The 26,735-nt window shown below is 40.6% G+C and overlaps 1 protein-coding gene across 2 annotated transcripts in view; it reads left to right on the top strand.

Moving 5' to 3' along the window:
• LOC126183381 (centrosomal protein of 112 kDa-like) overlaps positions 1-26,735 on the top strand; it is a 152,602-nt gene that overhangs the window by 58,266 nt on the left and 67,601 nt on the right. Inside the window, exons 5-6 of one of the 2 annotated variants that reach the window (XM_049925328.1) lie at positions 9,259-9,319; positions 19,226-19,380. In XM_049925328.1, coding sequence (XP_049781285.1) covers positions 9,259-9,319; positions 19,226-19,380 — 216 coding nt within the window. Of the gene's footprint in view, positions 1-9,258; positions 9,320-19,222; positions 19,381-26,735 lie in introns of both variants that reach the window. The other variant, XM_049925317.1, reaches the window with a different exon arrangement.

Genomic DNA, 26,735 nt, shown 5'->3' with positions numbered 1-26,735 from the left:
GTGCACTCAGTATGTCACTCGATGCTCTGTCCCTACCACCCGTCCTAAACATCTGAGTGTCCCAGTCTATATCTGGTAAATTGAAATCTCCACCTAATACTGTAACATGCTGAGGAAATTTATGTGAAATGTATTCCAGATTTTCTCTCAGTTGCTGCCAAGTAGGGAGGTCGGTAAAACGAGCCAATTATTAATCTAGCTCGGTTGTCGAGTATAACCTCCACCCATAATAATTCACAGGAAGTATCCACTTCTATTTCACTAAAAGATACACTACTACTAACAGCAACAAACACGCCACCACCGATTGCATGCAATCTATCCTTTCTAAACACCGTCTGTGCCTTTGTAAAAATTTCGGCAGAATTTATCTCTGGCTTCAGCCAGCTTTCTGTACCTATAACGATTTCAGCTTTGGTGCTTCTTATCAGCCATTGAAATTCCTGTAGTTTACCAACGCAACTTTGACAGTTTACAATTACAATACCAATTGCTGCTTGGTCCCTGCATGTCCTGACTTTGCCCCGCACACTTTCAGGCTGTTGCCCTTTCTGTACTTGCCCGAGGCCATGTAACCTAAAAAACCGTCCAGTCTACGCCACACAGCCCCTGCTACCCATGTAGCTGACTGCTGGGTGTAGTGGACTCCTGACCTATCCAGCGGAACCCGAAACCCCACAACCTTATGGCGCAAATCAAGGAGTCTGTGCAGCCCACATGGTCGCAGAACCGTCTCAGCCTCTGATTCAGACCCTCCACTCGGCTCTGTACCAAAGGCCCGCAGTCAGTCCTGTCGACGATGCTGCAGATGGTGAGCTCTGCTTTCATCCCACTAGCGAGACTGGCAGTCTTCACCAAATCAGATAGTTGCCAGAAGCCAGAGAGGATTTCCTCCGATCCATAGCGACACACATCATTGGTGCCGACATGAGCGACCACCTGCAGATGGGTGCACCCTGTACCCTTCGTGGCATCTGGAAGGACCCTTTCCACATCTGGAAGGACCCTTTCCACATCTGGAAGGACCCTTTCCACATCTGGAATGACTCCCCCCAGTATGCACACAGAGTGCACATTGGTTTTCTTCCCCTGCCTTGCAGCCATGTCCCTAAGGGTCCCCATTACGCACCTGACGTTGGAGCTCCCAACTACCAGTAAGCCCACCCTCTGCGACCACCTGGATCTTGCAGACTGAGGGGCAACCTTTGGAACAGGACAAGCAGCCAAATCCGGCCGAAGATCAGTATCAGCCGGAGACAGAGCCTGAAACCACTTCGTCAGGCAAACTGGAGAGGTCTTCTGTTCAGCCCTCCAGAATGTCTTTCGCCCCCTGCCACAGCTCGAGACGACCTCCCGCTCTACCACAGGTGAGGGGTCAGCCTCAATGTGGGCAGTATCCCGGGCAGCCACAGCCGTAGTCAGATCGTGGGATGCATGGGACGAGCTGGCCATCCCCGACAAACCCCCGTCCGAACCCCCACAGTGATGCCCATTTGCAACAGCCTCAAGCTGTATGACTGAAGCCAACACTGCCTGAAGCTGGGAGTGAAGGGATGCCAACTCAGCCTGCATCCGAACACAGCAGTCGCAGTCCTTATCCATGCTAAATTATGTTGTGCAAAGAACGTCTGAACTAATCTACAGAGAGCACAAACAATTAGACACAAAATTTAAATGGTTATTAAAATACAAAATTGCCTAGTAAATGCAGTAATGCTGCTACTCGCGCACTGCTGACACACTGCTTGGCGGCAGGAGGAGACTACGCGATTTTACACTATTCAGGTACTAAAACGCAATGCTACAACTCTCAGATACTAAAATACACCCGAAATTTATAAATTAAACAAATAAAGTACCTAAAAACACGCTAAGAAATTAAGAATTAAACTATGTAACAAGTAAGTGAGCTAAGAGCATACAACTTGCTGCTGGCAGCCGGGAAATTCTACGCCCGTGTATAAAACCATAACCATTCAAAGGATTGACAAGTTCTGAGGGAAAATATACTGTCACTTAACACGGGAAAAGTGTGTTTTCACCCGGGAGAAAGTGTATTTTTAACTGGGAAAAAATCTGGGAATTTATTTTCCTTGTCCGTATATACACCCTGATAGAGAAGTACAGGTCTCTAAAATGGCGTCCTTTCAGCTAAGAAAATCATAACAGCACACTTAGGTTTTTCAAGCTGGGAGTATTTTAAAAGTTCATGGATATCTAGGACTAGACTGTGTCAGATATTACATGATAAGAGAGAAACTTAAAAATTTTGCTGCGAATGATGAAACTGAAGTCAATGGAAAAAATAGCATTTTTCGTTTTAACTATTAACTATTTGTGTACAACTTATTCCTATAGGTGTACTTAAAACTCTTACCTTTCAAAATTATATGTTCCTTCTTAACAAAGAATACGGGAAAGTGAGGGGAAATGAAAATGGGGGAGGGAGGGGACAGGGTCACTCACACTGCTTTGTCTCTCTGCTTCACTTCCTCCTTAAATCATTTCAATTGAGGTTTCCATTTTACAAAAACTTATTATAGTTTTAAAAAGGTCATGTCAGATTTTGTCAAATTCTTCACTTAGGCAGTATATGCAATGGGATTAACTTAAAATTGGAATCTCGTTTTGTCACTACATTTCTGACTGCGCAAATTATGCAACCTATTGTTAGAATGTACAGCTTCATCTGTACTCTGGAAACAACTGTGAAAATCATGGCAGAGGTTACTTCTTGCAGTAATCTCTTTTTTCCTGTTCCACTCATGTATGTAGCACAACAAGAATGATTGCTTAAATGGCAATGTCTCTGTGGTCATTGTGGGAGCAGTATGTTGATGGGGGTTGTACTATAGTGTAGTTTCCTCACTAATCATTGTTTTTGTTGCATTGTAAGTAGGCTTTCATGTGATAGTTGGCGTCTTATCTTCAAATGTGTGCCAGTTCAGGTTTTCCAGCATCTCAGTGTTGCTCTCCCATGGCTCAGACAAACCTGTGACCATTTGTGCTTCACTGTACACATTCAATATCCTCTATTAGTCCTGTTTGATATGGGTCCTATACACTTCAGCAGTACCACAGTGTACTGGGATAGGGAGCCAGAATGTTCGTAAGCAGTCGCCCTTACTGATTCATTGAATTTTCCCAGTACCCTACCAATGAACTGAAGTCTGCCACTAGTTTTATCTATGGCAGTCTGTGTGCAAATATGGCTCACTTATGTTGTAGTCAAAGGATGCTACATTTTTGTATTTTATGAAGAGCACAATTTTACATTTATGAACATTCAAAGAGCATTACCAATCTGTGTACCACTTTGAAATCCTATCAGGATCTGACTTAATACTCGTGGAGTACCTCTTTTTTCCAGACAGTAGTTCATTATACTTCCTTTGTCAGAAAAGTTCCAGGAAAAGTTTTTTATTTCTGAGTTTGCAATAAAAAAGGAACAAATTTTTTTATGTCACGTGGTATGTGTGTGTCCTTGAAATGACCTTGGCCATGTTTCCACACAATCACTTGTGTGGCAGTGCTTTGCTTAGCAACATACTGTTTTTGGCTTGTTAGTTACAGTAACATAATGGGTGTTGATTGTAAGCGGAGTGAACTTTAAGTTCGGGACCCTTGGTGAAACATGGACAGTGATTAAGCAAGCATATGCAGGTGAGGCACTTTCAAGAAGTTTTGGAACAATAATGATGTCATGAAAAGGATAGATTGCTTAACCACCATATAGACGAAAGTTGAGACACAGACAGTGTAATGTTAAAAGTAGCTGGTTTGACTGCCACAGTACGGACTTAATCTGACAGGTCAGCTATGGGATAGCATGAATGTTTGTCGGAGCAGCTAGCTGTCAGATGGACGCTGACAGTTTATTTAAATGCAAGTAAAGGTAGCTAGCAAGTCACGAAGCCCAGAGGTTATCAGGGTTTTCCTAGGCAGAAAGAAGGGTGTGTTTCGGCGACATGGTTGCAGGACAAGCTAAGATGAGGGACCTGAGACTCTGATTGTCATGACTAATATAATTTTGAGGAACAATACATAAAATTCATTAAAAGTCTGCTAAAGAAAAACCAATAGGTTTTGAAACTGCGACAATGAGATGAACTCATTGAGTGTATGGAGCTTCAATAGTTAAATAGTTATTAACATTATTACCACTATTCTTTGTAATGAATTGTAACAGCTGAACCCATCACAAAAGTCATGCTTGTGATATGCTCATGGAAGAGGATAATGGCTGCAATATAATGAACAGATTATTTTTTTAACTAAGCAAATAAAAAAAAGTTATAAACAACTTAGTTAATTGCACAAATAGTGCCATAACTGTTATCCTCCTCAGAGACACAAATGATCTTGTCAGCTTGAGTTTCCCTTTTTAATATTCAAATAACTTTCGATTTGTATTAATTATAATTTTGATGTATGAAATAGTGTGTTAGGATTTTGACTGAAGTGCGTATATGGTGATTAATGTGTTTGAGAAATGTTTAAAATTAAGGAAATAATATATAAATGAGTTTATTAAGAGGTCACAAAATTAATGCAAAAATTTCTATGTATTTTGTCTTACGGATTTATCTGAGATTATTGTGAAAATCACAAATGGCGGTCAGGATGAATGTACCTGCACTGAGTCAAGGAGTGATCATGTGACCGATTCTTTAAATAAGGGTGCAGGGCAGAGCTCATGGTCTTTCACCTGTTGTCTTGCATCTGGAGTTTTCGTGAGGTATTTTTGTCATAGTTTCGACTGGAGTTGGAAAAAGTTATGGGCAGCATATATGCTGCAAATGTTTTTTTCATGTACTGGGACTTATGCATTTATTTAGTGCACTCTGCAGGGTGTAAATGTTCTGTCTGCACAAAGCAGTTTCAAATTTTGTGTGTGGAGAGAGAGAGAGAGAGAGAGAGAGAGAGAGAGAGAGAGAGAGAGAGAGAGAGAGACTTACATCAAAGCTAAAATCAATCTATTTGAGCAGTGTTGTTATCCTATGGGGTTTCAACCAACATATGCAACCTCAATATATTTTTTAATAAATTATTCTCTAATGTCTCACTCCTATTATAAGGTTTTGGTATTAACATTATTAGTTGTGTTTTTGGGCTAAAGAGTGACAATGTATGGCCACTCACTATTGACGATAGGAAGCCACGCTCGAAGTTAATGGCTGTACATTGGTCACACTCTGGCGGAACTTGCATCATCATAATTGTTTGCATCAAAAGAGATACATGATGTGAGGAACAGGAGACAGAACACTAGAAAAAAATGTTGTAACAGACACAACATCAAGACTGACGCTTTTGGCTGAAAGCTTAACTACAAATTCTGGAGGATGGCAGTTCAAATTCCCATTGAACTGTCCAGATTTAGGTTTTTGAGATTTCTCTGGATCACTTAAAGCATATGCTAGGATTGCTCCTTTGAAAGATAATACCCAGTTCCTTTCCCCATGATTCCTCAATCCTCACTTGTGCTCAGTGCCTATTGATCTCATTGCCTATTGATCTCATTGCCTTTGGAGTGTAAAACCCTATTCATTGTTGTGTTTTCTTGTCCTAACATTTCACAAATGTTCCAACCACATTGCATTCTCATAGAATATTTTTCATGAAAAATGTGTTATGGTCCTGATTTGCTTATACTTTTAAGGGGGAATGACAGTGTGGTAGACAAAAATATTTCTCAAATTCAGGACTTTTCCTCCTTAATGGAATGTAGTAGACAAATGGGGTTTACTGCAATGAATAAAGCATACATTGAAGTTTTAATTGGTACTTTTTATTGAAAAATATAAATATCTTCACTGCGTAATTGGGATTTTCCCGAGGCAGCTCTGAAAGCAGGTAGATCAATGGTTGTCACTGTAACTCTGGTTGTAGTTATCTGAAACATGAAATTAACATGTTATCTTGATCCCTGCAGACGTAATTGTAGTTCATTGTATGGATTTTAGATATTATAGATATTTGAAAAAATGGCAATTTTTTGGATCCATCTTTTTTTGGCTGAAAAAATACCAAATATCAACAAAAAAAGGTCAGCTATGATGAAATGAAGAAAATTCTTTTTGCTTCAAGAGACACCAAAAAATCATTAAAATTGGATGAAAATTGTAGCACGGACAACAAAAACCATACTGAAAAACTTGAGTTTAAGAAAAATGTGTTTAATGTTTGACAAGTATTTATTATATGAAAAAAGGACAAAGCTTGAAACTCACAGGATATTCTCATGCCTGCTCCATAATAATTATCGCCCCAGCTAGTGGATGATCGTTTTCTGCTACTTTGTCCTGATAAGCCCTCATTTTCATCACTGAGCACAGTGCTGCTGGTGTCTGTCTTCACAGAATTGGCGCATTTCATCGCCGATTTTGACTTAAAGGGCATTTGCCATGTGTATAAATACAAGTTTGAAACCTGCCCCCAGCAGCTTATCTCTTCAAAATTAACTACACTTTTATTATCTTTTCACATGATATAATTCGAAATAGACAAAAACTGTGATAAAATTGAAAAGTCTGTAACCAGTTGTCACACATCTTGATACATGTCCCAATCCCTATGCACAAATACTCCTTTCCACTGCATGTACAGCACTGTCGTTATTTTCTATTTGGTAATGATTCATTGCTTTACGTTTTATAAAACCATCACTACTTCTAGATTTTGCTGTTCTTGGAGAGCCTTTCTGATCCAGTTTTGCTAATTTAAATGTAAAAAAATACAAAAAAATTATTTTCACTTTACACTGAACAATACAAACGCTCATCTCTGAGTACCTCTGTCTGACCCTAACTCAGCCACAAAACAGCGGACTGAGCATCTACCAGGGGACCAACATGAGAAAAGTGAAAGTCTACTATGTGTTTCCCCATTCGAATCAGCCCTAAACATCTCACGGAGGCAACGAAGGGAATGAGAGTGCGGAACTGGTTCTTAAATGCCAAGGCATGCTGTGCACACTCAGCTTCAAACGCTCGCAGAATTGTTACTTCTTGGGGTTCGCGCTTAGTATTTTGGGGAATAATTCTTCAATGTATATACTTTAGAATTCTGTGATTTAAAAAAAAAATTGCGTTTTTTCAATCATCAGCCTGTCATTCCCCTTTAATTGTCTGTTGGCTAATGTTGTGTGCACACTTTTTTGTTACCCATCAGGGGTAGGAGGCCACTTTTATTTATTTTTATTCATCCAAGTATCTTCTTTCAATGAAACAGGAAGGTCATGATAATACACTAATACACACACACGCACACAAGCACGCTTTGAGTACATGACAGGTGACTAGCTGTTGCCTGGATGAAGGAACCACCTGGGCATTGGTGTGAACTGATTAGGAAAAGCACAGAAAACTCTAATCAAAGTAGCTGTACAGAGCAAACTCCATCCTCCCGAGTATGATGTTTGTACCTTATTCGTAAAAACTGTGTGTTTTTTTACACAATTTGTGCTTAATGTGACAGTATTGTTTCCCCTCTTTATGTTAAAATGTATGCTGTTTGTTTTCGTTATGTTCCATGTTAATTTATTACATACTACCCAATCATAAACATCTGTGAAGGTTTCATTTGCTTTCCCTAATAGGAGCTCTGGTGTTTTATAAGTGACTATTGTGTTCCTATCATCATAAAAAAGTTTTTCACCATATCTTATACTAACTGGAAAGTTATTGATTTATATTAAGAACAGAATTGATTGCAATGCCCTACCCTATCCTTGTCTGATAATTGTATTACTAAAAATTTATCATTGGCAGATGTATGAACAGTGTCTATCTTTTGCACCCTGTTTTCCAGGTAAGATTGGAACCACTCATTCTCTATTCCTTTTGCATCGGGTGCCTCTAGCTTGTTTAGTAGTATTTTAAAGGCCAACAGTGTCAAAAACCTTGGAAAAATATAAGAATATACCTGTAACATAGTCATTCTTGTCAAGAACCACAAGTACCACTTTTGCAAACTTTGTAATGTCCAATACTGTTCTTCACCCACTTTGGAAACCAGACAGTGCTTCGTTAAAAAGATTGTATTTATACATGTAACTCATTAGTTTATCTTTAGTGATTGATTCAATTATTTTTACAGGCAGAAGTGAAACTTGCTTGTAGTTTTCAATACTTTTTTGAGTAAGGGTACAACTTTTGCATGCTTTAGGTACTCTCAAAAATACATGAACTGAAGGGTTCACTTATGTTTGTTAATGGGGCTTATATACTGTCTACACACCCCTTCAGAATGTAGACCGGATTCTCAGCTACACCTGCTGTCTTCTCATATTTTAATTTCTCTTTTATCTCCCTGATGTGAAGCTGTGTTGTGGGAACAGCATTATGTTTGCTGTGTAAGTTAGTTTGGGTGCTACATGTGTTTTAGGAACATTTTGCAGCAACTTCTCAGCAATACCAGAGAAAAAGTCAGTTACAAAATTGGCAAACTCCTGAGGATTTTCTAGTATTCTACCCTCATCTTTGATTTGTATGTTGTTATACTTGTCTGCCTTTTTCCAGATTCTTGTTTGACATCTCACATTATTCTGCTTTTATTTTCTGTATTGTGTGTTATTTTGTCATTGCATGATTTTTTTTTTTTTTTCAACAAGGTGTATCCTTCTGCATATTTTTTACACCTGTGATAGTAATATAGAAAATATGGGTTAGTGGATTGCTTATTAAATAACTGAGAAATTTAATTGTCTGGGAGAACTTTCTAAACCCCCGCCCCCGTTACCCATTTATTTTCTTTTGCTGCTTAGAAATGGCTAATTTTGAAAATGTATCCCCAAAAACTAGTTATTATGAAGTGCAGAAATGAGAAAACTTAGCGTGTATGTTTTGCATACACACTTAAAACCCAGATTTGATTTGCCAGTGTCCTAGAAAAAGCAAGCAATTTATATTCCTTGAAGATTTTTTTGTAGGTCTACAGTTTTGCAGGTGAAATCTTTAGACAAGAGCCCTAAACCACCCCCCCCCCCCCTCCCCCCAGTCACCTGATTTAGTCCAGCACTCTGACCTGATATTCTTCTCCTAGCTTCTCCTGTATTTGAGGGTCTAGAACCCTACCATGTCTGCTATCTAGCAGCAGCTCTCAGCACTGTCTTTCTCTTCACAACATTTATACTCTTGGCCACAATTATGCAAGAATTGCCTTTCACTTCAATGGCAGCAGTAGTGTATTTATACAATTTTAGATTAGATGGCATGGATTACAGGCTACTCAATTAATTGTGCTTTTTTCACCCAGGCAGCAGAACACGGTAACTGCACTGAATTTGCAGATGAGGCTGTGACTAATTCAGAACAGAGTAAGTAACTCGAAATACTTTTAGTTCAGAACTATCTAAAATTATTTTAAATGAACTTATAATAAAGTTCTTTCTATTTTCAATAGTACTCCATTTCATTCTGACAATATAGTTCTGCAATTTATGTTGGAGTGAAGGCCTTTGTACTTATGTGCTTATGTCCATGGATCATTTTTCTGTCATTTCAGTATAAATGAGACTTGTCACGTAGTTTACATAGGTAACATATTTTTGAATTATTTTTATGACAATGCAGTGTTTATTTTCACATGTGACTTCCGGAAATATTTACAATAAATGTAGATTTAAATTTGTTAAAAATTTGCCTTCTGGATATAAGTTTTCTGAACAGGAAATTTGTAGTATTTTTATGTTAAAAGTGTTGTCCTTCAACAGCCTCACTTCATAAGTGATGGGAGTAGATTTTTCTATTAACTGTAGAACTTATTTTTTTCTTTGCTTTCATAATATTAAGTTAGTTATGAACAGCAGAAATAGTTTACCCTCAGTATCATATCCATAAATACTGTGTGCAGCCCCCCCCCCCCCCCCCCCCTCTCTCTCTCTCTCTCTCTCTCTCTCTCTCTCTCTCTCTCTCTCTCTCTCTCTCTCTCCCCCCCCCTCCCCTTTCCACTCCAACCCACCCCACCCCACCCCCCAAATCTTCTGCAGCCAACATAATTGTAAGTTGTTGTTAATGACAAACTTTATAGGGCAGTCATGTATTGTGAGGCTGATAGCAGTATGCTAAATTGCCTAAATATTACTCTTCAGTAATATCAATATTAATAAATTTGTAAAATATGGGAAACAACCACTTACCTGTAGAGGACTGGCATGTGGCACACGGGAATACATAAAACAACACAGTCAGTGTTAGCTTTCAAGCTCTTGCTCTATTCCTCATAAGAGAACACACATTCACACACGCACACTCAAATGTAATACATAGGAAATGTGGATTCAGAATCCCCATCAATACAGGAAACAGTAGACATCAGTAGTTCACTTTAGAAGAACAAATTCCATGGTGAAGGTTGAATTACAGCTGAGATGTTGAAGTTAGGAAGAGATGAACTCGTGAAAAGAAAAGAGAAGAAACACGCAACAGAGATCTGGGAAACTGCAGTTATTCGACAGGACTGGAAATGTGCATCAGTACAGCCATTGCATAAAAAATGTGATAAGGCAGACCCAAACAACCTAGACACTGAACAGATATAGAACTTGAAGTCAGCATGGAAAATTTGACAATGTGCAAGCAGATTTTCCATCTTTGTGGACTTTTAAGGAGGTTATGACTCTGTAGAAAGACACTGTTTTTGATACTCTAGGAGAGCTTAGAGTAGAGAGAGGCCAGAGGACTAATTTGCCAGGGTCTTGGCAAAATCTGAGCCTTTTGGTATACATGTAGTTATTCTGCATCTGCATCAAACAGGAAAGTTCCACTAAAATGGTATATAGCAAACTTTTACAGGTATCCTCCTTCAAATATCTTGCAGAGCTTGTACTGCCATCAGGGTTGGGCAGTAGTGCAAACCTAGAAACTTTGAAAGGTGTTCAGAATCATATTGTACTATAGCAAAAAAGTAACATCACACAATGCAAAATTGTGATATTACAAGACAATTCTTTTACTAGAGGTGTTACATGCATCACAGACCATAACTGTTGGAGACAACTCTTTTAAGTTGCAGAAACTGAAAAACTGAGTGGAAAGTTCTTAGAAAATATATGGCACCACACAAGAAAATAGATTTTAGATAAGAGGAGAACATCTGACATCTACAACAAATAGATAGGTCTACCAACACGATGCATGAAAGGTGCTTGAAATTCTCTGCCACATTTATAGAATGTACAACACTAGACACATCAGAAGACGATTCAACATTATTAATTTGAGGGAGGTCAGAATCAGCTGGCTGGCAGAAACTAGGAAGATTTATTATAACATGACATAACTTACAACAACGAAAATAATCAATTATTGACAATATAATGTAAATTGATAGAATAAAAAAAAATCACTCACCAAGTGGTGGCAGGAGAACACACACACACACACACACACACACACACACACACACACACACACAAAAGGGTTTAACTTTTACAAGTTTTTGGAGACAGTCACTCCTTGAGGCATAAGAGTTGAAGGGGAAGGAAGAGGGATAGAGGAGGGCTGGAGAGGTTTAGGGAAAGTGGTACAGTTCAGAAAAGTACCCAGTGGTAGGCGACGTGCAACGTACAATAACAAGAAGCCAATAAGTACCTAAAAAAGGTCCCGCCAAGTCAGCATGAATACTCTCCCAGGGCTTCTCAGGCAAAGGCCACGGCGACAAAGATGACTTCGGGGCGGCGGCCTGTGACGCACAAGGGCTGCAGGCAGCGACCAGAGTCAATGCCAGGCCAGTACACATGACGGCACGCCAGAGATTTTGTGCGAGACACACCCCAGTGCCCTTGGTGAAGGAGGCACAAGAGCGAAGCACGCAAAGATGCAGGTACCACAACACATGGCGAAGCATTTTCGGTGGAAAGGAGGATAACACCATTTCTAGCCGTGAGGCGGTAACGCAAAGCGTAGTAGTTCCAGAGTGGATCAGAAGTCTTAGCAGACGGATGATCTGGCCAACCCTTCTGAATACAGCGTAAAACCCGGGAGAGGGTAGGGTCAGAACCCGTGGCAGCCGCCAGCTGGTCCCTGGTGATGGGGAACCCATCCACAACCCGCTGCTCAGCAACATCCAGGTGGAAACACAAAAGTTCGTCCCTCTCGAATGCCAGATCAGGACCCTTGGGAAGGTGACAGTGCATCAGCATTCGCATGTTGAGCCGTCAACTGTAAATGAACCTCATAATTGAAACGAGACAAGTAAAGAGCCAACGCTGGAGGCGCTGTGCAGCCTTGTCGGGAAGTGACATTGATGGATGAAACAAGGAAACAAGTGGTTTGTGATCCATAACAAGATGAAATTTGGATCCATAGAGAAAAAACACCAAACGTATGAAGAGCATAAATAATGACCAAAGCTTCTTTTTCGATCTGAGAATACTTTTGTTGGGCGTCCATGAGCGTTTTGGAGCATAAGCAATGGGTTGTTCAGAACCGTCAGAAAAACGGTGTGCAAGGACTGCACCAACCCCATATTGAGAGGCATCCGTGGCAAGAACAAAATGTTGGCCAGGTCGTTAAGTAGCCAAGCATGGGGCCTGTTTCAGCATAGTCTTCAATTTCTGGAAAGCCGCATCGCATGACGCGGACCAGTGAAAATGCACGTTTTTATGCAACAGGCGATGCAACAGCTGAGCCACCAAATCAGCAGACAGTAAAAACCTGTGATAGTATGCTGTTTCCCCCACGAAGGTCTGCAGTTCCTTAACAGATGTAGGGCAAGGAAGGGCATCGATTGCTGCAACAGTTTGTTGAAGCGGACAAATACCATCCCGAGAGAGTTGAAACCCCAAATACGTGATAGATGCCGGAAAAAATTTTGATTTCTGAAGATTACACTCAAGACCGGCAGTCTGTAAGACATGAAAAAGTGTGGGGAGATTTTGAAGATGTTCATCAGTGGTGGAGCCAGTGACAACAATGTCGTCCATGTAATTTATACACCCAGGGACAGTGAGCAATAATTGTTCCAAGAATCGCTGAAAGAGAGCAGGGGCACTGGCAACCCCAAATGGCAATCGTTGGTATTGATAGAGGCCGAAACGCGTGTTAAGGACCAGAAAATGCCGGGAAGCATCGTCGAGAGGAAGTTGATGATAAGCTTCTGACAGTTTAGAAAAATACTGCCCTCCAGCAAGTTTAGTAAACAATTTTTCAGGTCAAGGCATAGGGTAAGTGTCGATAAGGCATTGAGCATTTACAGTGGCTTTGAAATCACCACAGACGAATATCACCATTTGGCTTAGCAATGACGACAGGAGAGGGCCACTCACTGGAAGTGACAGGAAGCAAGACCCCTGAAGCAGTGAGACGATCCAGCTCCCGTTTGACCTGATCACCAAGGGCCACAGGAATGGGCCGAGCCCGAAAAAACTTCGGCCGAGTAATGGGTTTGAGAGTGATATGAGCTTCAAACTCGCTTGCACGGCCTAACCCAGGAGAAAAAAGGGACGAAAATGTCGTCGACAAGGAATCCAATTGAGCCTAAGGAATCGCATCAGAGACGATATTGACAGTCATCTATGGAGAACCCAAAAACGCGAAAGGCATGGGAACCAAAAAGATTCTCCGCGTTACTATGGTCGACCACAAATATGGGAACAGTGCGAACGACAGATTTGTAAGATACCTCAGCATCTAATTGTCCCAAGAGAGAAATCTTCTGTTTATTTGTTAAATCCGTAATTGCCTAGTGACAGGTGACAGGCTTGGAGAACCCAACTGAAGATACGTCTGAGAATTGATGATAGTGGCAGCAGAACCAGTATCCACCTGCATGCGAACATCTCGACCAAGTATTTGGACAGTGAGGAATAACTTTCCTGAAAGGGAAGAAGTACAATTGACAGACAACACAGAATCAGAATCGGCGCTATGTTCGTGAACATCATGTATGCGGTCAGATCGTGAATGTTCCGTGCAACACCGCAGACATGAAGGAAGTTGCCGTGGGTTTTGCTGCAGTTTCTTAAAGGTTTGTTCACAGTTAGGCTGAGGCTGCGCATGGGAGCGTACTGCAGCCACGTCGACCGGCGGGGACATGCCAAACGCATTGTTAACAGTGCACAGAGGTTGTATTTCCCCAATGTCACCCCATGCCTCTATTTGCGCTCCAGCAGCGCGAGAAATTTCAAAAGACTGAGCGATGGATAGGACTTCATCTAGAGTCGGATTTGCCAACTGAAGGGCACATTGCCTAACTTCTTTGTCGGGTGCCGATCGGATAATAGCATCCGTTACCATGGAATCGGCGTAGGATTCTTTGTGAACTTCAGAAACAAATTGACACTTTCTACTGAGGCCGTGAAGTTCAGCAGCCCAAGTGTGATAGGATTGCTTCGGTTGTTTTTGACAACGATAAAAGGCAACACAAGAGGCTACCACATGCATATGCTTTTGAAAATAGACGGACAGAAGTGAGCACATTTTAGCAAAGGACAAAGATGCAGGATCTTTCAAAGGAGCCAATTGCGACAACAACCGATACATTTGAGGGGAAATCCATGAAAGGAACAGAGACTTACATGTTTGGTCGTCCGCGACATGAAATGCCAAGAAGTGTTGTCGAAGACTTTTTTCAAAATCAGACCAGTCTTCCGCCATCTCGTCGTAAGTAGGAAAAGAAGATAGAGACGACGACGAGAGACGCCCCGCATTTGATGCCCAGACAAAATCATGAATCGCATTTGTGAGAAGTGTTTGCTGTTCTGAGACCTTGCAATAGTTGCTGTAAAGTAGCCATGGAAATCCGTGGGTCAACAATGGAAAAGAAAAATTCACTACCTTGTCGCCAATTGTTATAACTTCAAGTTGAACAACTATATTTCAAGGACGATGCAATACATGAAAGTCACAGATCAAGTAAACAGAGTAAGACGTATGCCACCTAACAGTCAAATCATAACTGAGTCTGAGTCTAGCGGCCGCTGGCAGACAGCACCGCATGTAGAGGACGCGCGTAACTGCGTGGCGGCACTTTGGAAGATCAGCAAGTCACAACAGTCAGCTTAAATTTTTCTTCTCCATCTAACATGTGTATCACTTCGTGTTCTATTTGTGCTTGTTATGGTGGCTGTCTTAAGACATCGTTTTCCTCTGATTGTTTAATTGATGCGTGTTGTTCTTTGTTTGCTCTGTGATGTTTGAGTCCATTACTGTATTTTCTTCTTCTGATTGCACATTATTTGTACCAGTATTTGTTGTACTTGTTGTTTGAGGTTTTCTAATTCTGACTGGGGGATCCTGTTGTTTTTGATTATTACACGGATTTGATCAGCTAGTCGTTGTTCTGTAAAAAATTTTAATTCTGGGTATCTGGTAATATATGTTGTGTATACTTGTGATCTGTATCCACAGGGTGTATACGACCCGGGACAACCGGGAATTCCGGGAGAAACTCGGGAATTTTTTCATCCGGGAGAAAACCGGGAATTTTTCGGAATTCCGGGAATTTTTCATTGTTTTAGCCTTCAGTTACATTTTTGTAGTTTTGACTGCAGAATTGATTCTCTAGCATAGAATGTTATTGTATCCTGCTACTGGAGAATGATACTGCAGCAATAAAATATAAACGAGAGGGAAAAAAATAAAACTGTAGTGGCAAAGGAAATGTGCATTTTACGACAACGAAACACTGTGCACGCACAAGCGTCTACAGATAGCAAAAATATGTTAAAGGCCGTAGGGCGCAGACTGTAATTCTTCGTAACAATAAACTGCTTGCTATGAGCATGACGTCACAATTGTTCACATTAGGTTCGTTTGACCAGTTGCCAGCGGTCTGTTGCGCATGCGCATTTGACTCGCGTATAAGCAGTACCTTCTCTCGCTTCCCGCTTCTTGAAGTTTGGCTGTTAGCCGCATCGGTAGTAGTAGCAAGCAGCCAGATGCAAACGAGAAAAATTTTTCTCGCGCGCCCTAGCTGCCAGATTCGCACTTGTACAGAGTTGTCTGAATTGTAGTGGGGAGGGGGTTAGTCTGCACGTGACCCGTGTTCACGTTAAGTGATTTCGCTGCTTCTCTTCGTGTACAGCTCCCACGTCAAATGAAAACAAAACGGATTTCTGTGGCCGGGAGCTATCAAGTGAATTAAAATGCATTCACATAATTACAGAGGGCAAAAATATATTATTAATTTCAGTTTCTGATTTTATTTTCTTTACAAGTTAGTAGCAGTCAAGCATTAATCGCCTTGCAGAAGAATGAAGTTATTTTTACAAGTTTGCTAAAGAAATTCCGCTGAGGCAATCATTTTATTTGAAACGAAGTGTTTCATTTAACAATTTTGGGTACTTCCAACTGTTAGGTGATTTTCAAGTGCACGTTATCATCTGCCATGTATGGCATTATGCCATAATAAAGAACCAAACAAGAGATCGTAGAGTACTGGTACTCCAAGAAAATTTACATCCCAAAAACCACACTGAAAAGCTTAATATCGGATAGGACCTACTTCATTGTGAATCTGGAAAAAACCAATGTGCACTTCAAGCCGAATTATGCATTTTAGTATGATTCACGAAATTTTGATGCCTTTTGGAGTATCCTCTGATGCCCTGTTTCTTTTATGGTGTAGTGTAAGCTCTCTTAGTGCTTTATACACACGAACATGCGGGCTTCCTACACCACTGCAGTTGCACATGCACAATAATTCGTTTTTGGCGCTCTCTGGCAACTGGTAAATCGAACCTATAACTAACAGTATTGCGAACGGTGGTTAGAAAAGCGTTACTTTCAAAGTAAATTTCTTTTTACGCAAGATGAATTATGTTACGTGTGTGAAAGTGGGATGGATATCTAAATCACAGAGCGTTCGAAACTGAACAGTTTGAGGACCAGCCACTTCAAGAATTTCGAGCCGAGGCATTTATGTCACAATTTTAAATTTACTGGCACATTTGTGTGATGTATCTTAAAGTATATCACACCAAAAAAAGACCAATATTACACGTGAAAGCTTAGCTTTTCTTGTAGGTGTACGGTACTGTGTACATTAATGTAAGCCGTTAACTTTTCCTCTTGTGTGTTCGCGCTATGTAACCAAGTAATCTTGCTAGTGGCTGACTATAACACGTGCCCTATGCTCTGAATAGCTGCTGTCATCGGCTGGCGAGATCTCGTGGCTTGAGATATGACTCGCTTACAAAAGGACATCACAACCTCGGTTGCAACGCTCCGGAAACTAACAAGCTGTGTTTGGTGCAATTCGAATTTATACTTTCGTAATACGAAAATATGCAGCGTATATGTTTCTGCAAATCAAAGGTCTTTCCAAAACTTCTCTGCTCCGGCTTTTCTTTTTTTTCCGGGAAGTTCTACGCGATTATATAAAACGTTAACCTTTCAAAGGATTGATAAGTTTTACAGTTCCGAGGGAACTTTTTCTGTGCTAAGTGACAGTAGGTCGCCCGGGAAAAAGCATATTTTTTAAACGGGATATCCGGGAGAAATCCGGGAATAATCCGGGAATTTTTTTTCCTTGTCCCTGTATACACCCTGATCCAGTTGTGTTGGTTCCTAAGTTTGTTGCTTGGTAATAACAGAACATGAGATGTCGGTTAACTTCATCTGACCATCTCATCCTCTGTCTCTGTTTTCCTTCTAGAGTGGTTGCAGGAAGCATATCCTGCAAAACACCTCTATTTGGATTTAAATCATTTTCCGTGTGGCTAACAGTGTCACTACCATTGTGGACGGGCATAGGGTTCAAGCATCGTCCCTGACCATGACAGCGCTTGTCTGAGGCTTCATTAGCTCTGTCCTGAACCAACTCCTCACACTAAGAGGGGGTTAGCCCTATTAGTGGTTTGTTCTTTTCGTCGCCTTTTATGACTGGCAGAACATACCGGAGGGCTATTCTTTTCCTGGACCTCCACGGGTGGTGTTGTTGTTGTTGTTGTTGTTGTTATTTTGGAGGGGGGGGGGGTGAGAAGCCCACATATTTGCTGTATTTTAGAAGCACTAGTGTTGGAAATCGTCATTTAAATGATCAGGCAGATTATGATAAAACAGTTCTGGTGTATATTAATATGCTCCATGGCACTTTCAGCAAAGTTTTATCTTAGTCTATGAGTTTTCATAGAAGTTTTTTTTGCCATCATTCATTACAGTATGAAACCATAGGCAAAATTTACAAGTCGTTTTATATGACACATTCATGCTATCATGCCTTCTGTGTAATTTAGTTGTTTATACTATTAGTGGATTTTAGGAATGTGATGGATGCTAACAGCTATTCAACTCCATGGGAATATCAGATGTTTGATCTTTTCTATAATAACCATAATCTACTGACAACACTGCACTGTGGTTGTAGTGGCTATAGCTCTGGACCTCTTTGGTAGGAATGAGAGCCGAATCAGTCATGTATTGGAATTTATATTTTTCATGGTTTCCTTTTCTCATTCAGGTAACTGATGGGAGAATTTTCAGCCAGTCAGATTTTCATTTCAAGGTGCAAAGGAATTGATGACATTGGCTGCCAGTGGGCATTGATTTAAGTGAATGGAGAAAGTTTCAAATTTGTGCAGAACCTAGATTTGAACTTGGGTCACCTGCTTACTTGGCAGATGTAAAGGCCATTGCACCATCCACATATACAATTATGGTGAGGGCGACCAATTGCTCACTTCAGTGTGGATGCATCGGGAATCGGTGAAATGCCGCAAGTAAAGAGGATAATAGGCAAGAGACACTACGTTAGTAGTGTGTGGATAAGTTGAGAATTTGTATGATGGAAGATGTGCTGGGGTAGTTTGTGCAGGTGCAATGATGACTGTGTCCATGGCACAGTGGTAAGTACATCTACCTAGTAAGTGGAAGACCAGGTTTCGAATCTAGCCCAACACAGTCTTCCAACTTTCGCCATTGATATAAATCAGTGCCCACTGGCAGCCAATGTCATTAATTGCTTTGTGTCTTGACTGATTCATAATGGTAGCAGGATGGAAATTGTCTGTTCTTTTGGATATGTCCAAAAGACATGAATTCAACATCTCTGTTGAACGATGGGGTGGGAGGAAGGTATAACTAACAGTGAATGTTAGAGTACCTTCAGCTCCTGTTGGAGTTTGCTGTTGACAACTGCAGAGGTATGTGCGAGAGAGAGAGAGAGAGAGAGAGAGAGAGAGAGAGAGAGAGAGAGAGAGACATGCTTTTAAACTGATTCCTGATATTATCTGTAAGTAACAATAGGTATTTTATTTTGTTGCATATGAATGGTATAGCAGAAAAGGAAATTACACTTGGAAAAGAAGAGCTCTTGAATGTAAATACACAAAGGGAGAAAAGAGGTCTGCTGCAATCAATAGAGAATATGCCTGAGCATTGTACTCTTACAAGCCTGTCAGAACAATCACTCACTGAGGAGCAACAAGTAATGGTGGTAAGTATATCATCAACTGAGAGAGAAAAAAAACTGTTATAAAATTCCTTATGCTTAAAGACAATACTATCTCATGGTACAAATATAGTATATAGTGGATTATTTATGTTACAGAAAGCATAGAATCTCATTTGCGTTTATTATATATTTCTTAAAAAGCAATTTGAAGAAAGACAGCTACTATCGGCTGCTGAGAACACACACACAGCAGGAATACAGCAGTGAGCACAGTATACATAGTGACATGTTCTAGAGCAGAATAGTATGCACTGTTCTAAAAACATTTTCATGAATGCAATTACATTAACGTTTTAACTGTGACTGACCAGATGAGGTTTGAATGTCAAATACCGTATTTGTTTGCTATGAATAGTCTCACTGCTTCAGCATTCTACTTCCAGAATAATGTTGGTCAAATTCTTTATTTGTTTTTACATGGTATCTGAAGCGGCAGTATAAATAATGTATACAACAATTGAGTTACCTCCCCCCCCCCCTTCCCCGTCCCTGTGATATATGTTTCATTTTATCAAATTAAAACATCTCAAATGGTACGATTTTCTTATCTGTTTCTTACACACAGTGAAGAAGTATGTTATGTATGTATGCACGCACGCACACATGCATGCATGTTTCACTAGAATTTTTCCCTGTGACACTGATGCTGTACATAAAAATTAAAGAATTTGGGAGACCATGAATAGGTGAACAGCGAAACCGAACAAGGCTGACAATGAAGTCTAGTAGTAAGTCAGTATTTGTTAGATGGCCTTACACACACACACACACACACACACACACACACACACACACACACACACACAGGAAGAGCCACTCTGAAGAAGCCATTGGCTGATAGTCTAGGAGACACTATTGGAGGTGTACTTGCTTTCAAAAGACAGGAGTCGCAGTTCAGTCTGGTGTACAGCCTTAAGTTTGCACAGATAACAAAACCATGAAAAATGAACACAGTTTAATTTCCGTTTGACATATTTATTAAAAAGAACATTAAAAGCTGTGAAACTGCATTAGAAATGTATGAAAACTACTACATAAAGTATCCATGTAGTGTTGCTGAACGAATTATTGTTTCCATTCATTTATGCTTGGATATGGACAGAAATGACTGTCAATAATAGTACAAGATAGCTATGAACAGTGTAGCAGAAGCTAAACTCACTCTTGAAGCATTTGCAACATTGTACTGTAATCAAGTCAGTGCAAGATGATCCCTGACTGTTTGCAGCACTGTTGCCAACTTTCAGCTGCATAGTGCTAATGGTTGCAGACACAAATAATAGTGGGCTATATAGCTGCAACAACACTGAAGCGTTACCATAAAGACATTTACGAAATCACATCACATGAGTGGTTGAGAAGGGCACATGGAGCTGGTGTGCCTAGTGCACTATAACTGTCGAATATCTTTCTATGTCAACTTGCTACAGACAAGCTGTTTGGATTAACTTCATGATTATATTGTGCATGAATTTTTAATTTTCTGCAAGTCGGTGTCCCCGCAGCCTCCACCCTCCCCTTCATCGTAATCATCATCATCATCATCATCATCATCATCATCATCATCATCCTACTTATTTTTCTAAGAAAAAGTAGTTGGGTTCTTTCTTATAGCCTAATCTTTTGGCAAGCATTGTTGCTCCAGTTGGTTGATGCTGCAAGAACTGGTGTAACTGAAGATAATAGCTTAACTAGTACTATAAAGTCCTTAATGCTAGACATAGTGCAACAACAAAGTACAAAAGTTTGTGTATCCACATTTAAGTAAACAACATAACACCAGTGCAATGTTGCTAGCAACAGCAATAGAACACAGTCTGAGGAATGGCACGTGCTACTTTGCGCTTGCATGGATGAGAATTCGGGTAGATAACATGGTGAATGTTATGCCTTGTGCACAAGTTGTAGGCTTCCTGCAGTGGCTGCCCTGCGCAGATGCTGTTTGTGGAATATTTGAGTGCAGTGTACCAGCGGCATGCTGCCAGGTGCGTACCCAGATACAATGTTCAAGGTTATAGGACCCCCCTGCCACTTTGGGGAAAGGGTGTTAAACCAGTGTGGGAAGCAGGGCGACTTAAGACACATCAATGGCCTCTGCAATGGGTGATGATGGGAAAGGGATTCTTGATCAGAACTGGTGAGTAGGGATGGAAGCAGCGTGATCATGGACAGGTGCGGTGGTCCACCCTTTCACCCCATTCCCCTACTGTGCATTTGCGAAGTACCAGCGCAGCAAGGGCACTGGTTGCTTTGTAACATACAGGCCCGTGACTTGGTAGAACTGCACTGATGGTGAAGGTGCCTGGCAACTGGGCTGGTGGTGAAGAACCAGATAGTGCTGGCCCAGCAATTGGCAGAAATACTGGTGGCAGTGAAGTATCACTGGATTGTGTGGCAGCATGTGTTGGGGTGCTGGACCCCAGAGGAAATTACAGGAAGTGGTGACATCCACAAGGAGGTCAGGTCCACACCAAGGCAGGGACACACCGCTTTGCTGGAAAGGCGCTGAGGGAGGAGGAAAAGGAGGTGGCGGCGGACCCTCATCCCGCACTACGGCACAAGGATGCAGCTGATTGTGATGGTGCACCACCAGTCCCCCTGGTGCATACCATACAGGGGCGGCGGCGGCGGCAGCTGCTGCTGCTGCTGCTGCTGCTGCTGCTGCTGCTGCTGTAGACCATTGTCGGAATCCATTTGTCAGTTCCTTAACCCCCAAGCCCAGACAATGGAGCCAGGAGCGAACTGCAGTGAGGACATTGGTGGAGCAATATGTGCAGATGCAGGAGGGGACCCCAAGTCCCCACCATCACGAACCTATAAGAGACCAAGAAGAACAATGAGGTATCTTCCATGGAAGAGTCCACAGTATACTTCTTTATTTGAACCTTAATTGTGGGACAAGCCATTCTATCCCACCATTAGATTGGGGGTGAGCTGGAAGAGCAGTCATGTGGCAAATGCATAAGATCTGAAACATGAACTGTGAGCCATTATGTCACAAATTTTGAGAGGGCCTCAACTGTTAACATTCAAGGATAGCAAATAAAGTAAAGAAGTAGAGAAAACAACCAAACCCAGTAAGAACTTAGGAAGGGACCTACAAAATCAACATGGACATATTCCCACAGACATCGCTGTGCAAGCTGTGGCGAGAGGGTCGCTGCAACGCTGCCTGGTGTGTAGCACACTGAGAACAGACTGTGACAAGACATCCAATGTCACTGATGATGCCAAATCAAAACACATATCAATGGACCAATGACTTGGTATAAGATATCCCCAGGTCTGGCTGAAGCACATTCCACCGTAGGGCAGCTGAGACTACAACCCTGGGTGAGAGCTCTTTTATAGCTAAGAGAAAACCACCACCATCAGACATTGAAAAATGGTGATGGAGGACAAAATAGTTAAATAAAGGATCAGAAGGCCTGCCCGACCAAGCTGAATGAGGTGAACAACTTGTCACGAAACCACATCAGCAGCAACAGCAGCTGCGATCTGGGAGCCTATAATAGGAGATTCTGGCTACAGAAATGTGGCTTTTGGCTGTGTAAGCAGTAGCAGCAAGCAGCTAGATGCTACAGGGGACAATACTATCTAGTATTGCCCCAGTTCAGAAATATCGTAGAGCCAGGGCTGATGCGCAGAGCAGTCAGAGGTGTAGCGGGGAAGTGGGTAGTCCTCACGTTACCCGTGTTTACATTTAGTGCTTTTGCTGTTTCCTCTTCGTTAACTGCTCTTACGTCAGATGAAAACAAAACAGATTTCTGTGGCCAGTAGCTATCAAGTGAATTAAAATACATTCACATAATTACGGAAGGCAAAAATTTGTTAGTTTCAGATTTTATTTTATTTCCACTTTTCTGATGGTCAAGCATTAATCGTCTTGCTGAACAATGAAGTTATTTTTGTCGGTTTGCTAAAGAAATTTCCTTTTATTAATCTTTACTGCTGAGGCAATATTTGAAACGAAGTGTTTAATTCCACACTATTGGCTAGTTTAAACTGTTTGCTGCCTTTCAAGTGCATGTTTTCATCTTCTAACAAGTATGGCATTATGCCATAATAAAGAACCAAACATGAGATAACACAGTACTGTACTACAAGAAAATTTACATCCCGAAAATCACATTGAAAAGGTTAATATCAGGTCGAGGCCTACTTCATTGAGAATTCAGACATATAAATGTGCACTTTAAATGTGCGCCTGTTATCTGGAGCTCCCTGGCAACTACTGAAACGAACCTATTTTTAAAAGGCCGTGGGAAAATATTGCAAATGGTGGTTTGAAAAGCGTTACTTTCAAAGTAAATTTTCTGTGTACGAGAATGTATGATGAATTTCTTAAATCACAGAGCGTTTGACTTTCATTTAAAAATCAGCTCTTCGATGTCGAGCCATTTAGAATAATTTCGAGCCCACAAGATCAGACATTTGTGTCTTTATTAAAAATTTTCCTGGCCCATTTGTGATATATATCATAAAGTGTAATACGCGCATAAAAGACAAACATTATATGTGAAAGCCTAGCTTCTCTTGCAGCGTCTTAACCTAAGGCACCAATATTATACGTTAAAGCTTTGCTTTACTTGTAGTAATACTATGTATATTAATTTAAACCATTAACTGTTGCTGTTTGTGTGTTCATGCTACTTAAGTGATGTTGCTATTGGCTGACTACATCATGTGTCCTATGCTCTGAATATCCGTTGTCATCGGCTGGCGAGACCACGTGACATGAGCTACGACTGGCATACAAAAAAAAACCTTTTTACTTCAAGTATCATATGTGAAAGCTTAGCTTTTCTTATAGCTGTACTGAAGATATATTAATTTAAACCATTAACTTTTCCTAGTTGTGCTTTTGCGCTACTTAACAATGACATTACTATTGTCGGACTGCATCGTGTGTCCTGTGCTCTGAATATCTGCTGTTGTTGGCAGGCCAGGTCACGTGACATGTACTATGGCTGATAAAAGCAGTCACAATCTTGATTTCAGTGCTTCGGAAGCTACCGTATTGCATTTGGTGGAATTTCTATTTATACTTTCGTTAAGAGAAACGTGCAGCGTAAATGTTGCCGCACACCAAAGATCTTCCAAAGATGCGCTGTTTTTCGTTTCCTAAATGCCAGGAAGATCTATCCTAGTGTATAAAACCTTCACCATTCAAAGGATTGATAAGTTGTGTACAGCTCAGAGGGAAAGTGTATTGTCTCTTAACATAGAAAAATTGTAGTTCTGTCAGGGATATAGACTATTTTCACCCAGGAAAAAGTGAATTTTCAACTGGGAAATTAGAATCCCCCCCCTTGTGTGCATTTACACCCTGCATACAATATACAATATATATTGAATCATAGGTACCTTAGAAATAACAATTCTGATATGACAATTGGTACTGAAGTGACTGGGGTCTCTTGAGGTGGTAGTGTGAGTAATTATACTGACTGAACTAAAAATGTTACTACTGGCGTTACTTGTACTATTGCAGCTACTGCCAATAATAATAATAATAATAATAATAATAATAATAATAATAATGTGTTGTTGTTGTTGTTGTGACAATAGTAACAATAATAAGTGGCAAATATAAGAAGAATTTATAGGTTTGCAAAATATGTGTTTTGATACATCAAGTTCTGGGAAAAGGAAATTTAAGACTGCATTGGTTAATAATACTGGGAAATTAGGAAGATAAGGTTGGAAAGATGGATGTACAAGGGTAATTGGACAACAACTTACACATTTTGTTGCTGCTGCTGGTTCTTCTTGAGGGGAGATTTGAGGACAGTCTCCATGGACATGAGAATAAACAAACAACCGAATAGATTGAGCATGTGGAAGTGAGCAAAACAAATGAAGAAAAGTTACAATAAGCAGTAGAATACAATCTGAGGACAGACACCTTCCGCGTTATCCTTATATAGAGCAGAGCTCCGATGTGTGGCATGGTAGGTATCGTCCCATGTGCCTAAGCTGCTGGTGGCCAGCCCGCATAGATGCTGTTGCGGCATATTTGAGTGTAGTTTGCCATCAGCCTGGTGCCGTTGTACGTATCCAGACGTGATGTGAAGGGTTCAATAGGAAAATGTTCCCTTGCAGAGCAGTAACTCTGTATTTGCTCCTGCAGTGAAAACTATGCCTCATTCCACATCTGAAGGTGATTCAATTTGTAGGGGGAAACAACTGCATTGATGTTCCTGAGAAATGAAGTTGTCTTTGGCCTTGTTAATGACAGTGCTCTCTCCATGTCTAGTATCAGCTCCAATAAAGTATTTTTTCTCCAAGTATTTCACAACTTCAATTGCTTCTGGCTAAAGAAATATTTCCACTCATCATTCCATATACTATTTTATGAGAATGGCTGCAAATATTTTGCATGGTCCCTCCTCCACTCCCCCCCCCCCCCCCTCAAAAAAAAAAAAAAAAAAAAAAAAAAAGTATTACAGTGGGCAAAATAAGACAAGGGTGTGCTCGCACACTCATATCTGGGCATGTCCGATTTCAAAACAAATATCGTATGTCACATGGTGAGATGCAAATTTGAGTGGATATTAAAATCACTGCAATGTTTCTCTATTTTGACCTTCATCTATTTTCTCATATTCAGAAGTTTTATGCTGAAAGAAAAATATTTGCAATTTTCGAAGATTTTCTCAATGCACCATCTGCAATACAACCTCAAATGCACAATTGTACAACCTCATCAGGAAGCATTAGTGTATCATTTAACTCCCTAAAATGGAGATGGAAAATATTGACCGAAAACTGTGATCTACCTATAAACTGAAAGTATCAGTTTGAATTACTGCTGTCAATTCAGTTAAAATTTTAGCTGAATATGTTTAAAAATGAAGACTAACCACAAACCTTCGTAGGAGTTAGTACCCTGTCAGAAATGGAGATTGTAATTTATTTGTTGAAAGCAGGATTTTTTGTGTAAAGTGGGACTTGTTAAAAAGATTGCCTGTAGCAAAACTTCTTATTCCAGTTTCAGTGTAACCAATGGTAGCTTCTAAGAGAAACATTGGGGTGATTGTGGCATCTGGTATTATCTCACATTTGAGGACAGCTGCACAATAGTAGTTGGAAGGAAGCAGTGATATACAGTATGATGATACGGAACACATGCAACAAGACTTCATCCAGCAACTTACTCTGTTGGGAGAACACACAATATAGTTTACCTTCTGAGTTCTGTGCCAAGTGTATTTTAAATTTTAGGAGGGCAGCTTTTTGTGTTGTAATGACACTCTCTCAGTTGCCTGTAACGAGAGAAGTGTAATGTCAATTCAAGTTGTATTACATGAGGTCCACTTTGATACATTAATGAC

This window comes from Schistocerca cancellata, chromosome 1 (genome assembly GCF_023864275.1).
Source record: "Schistocerca cancellata isolate TAMUIC-IGC-003103 chromosome 1, iqSchCanc2.1, whole genome shotgun sequence".
Classification (NCBI taxonomy): Eukaryota; Metazoa; Arthropoda; class Insecta; order Orthoptera; family Acrididae; genus Schistocerca; species Schistocerca cancellata.
The sequence above is the reverse complement of the archived record's forward strand: the minus strand, read 5'-3'. Positions and strand labels throughout refer to the sequence as shown.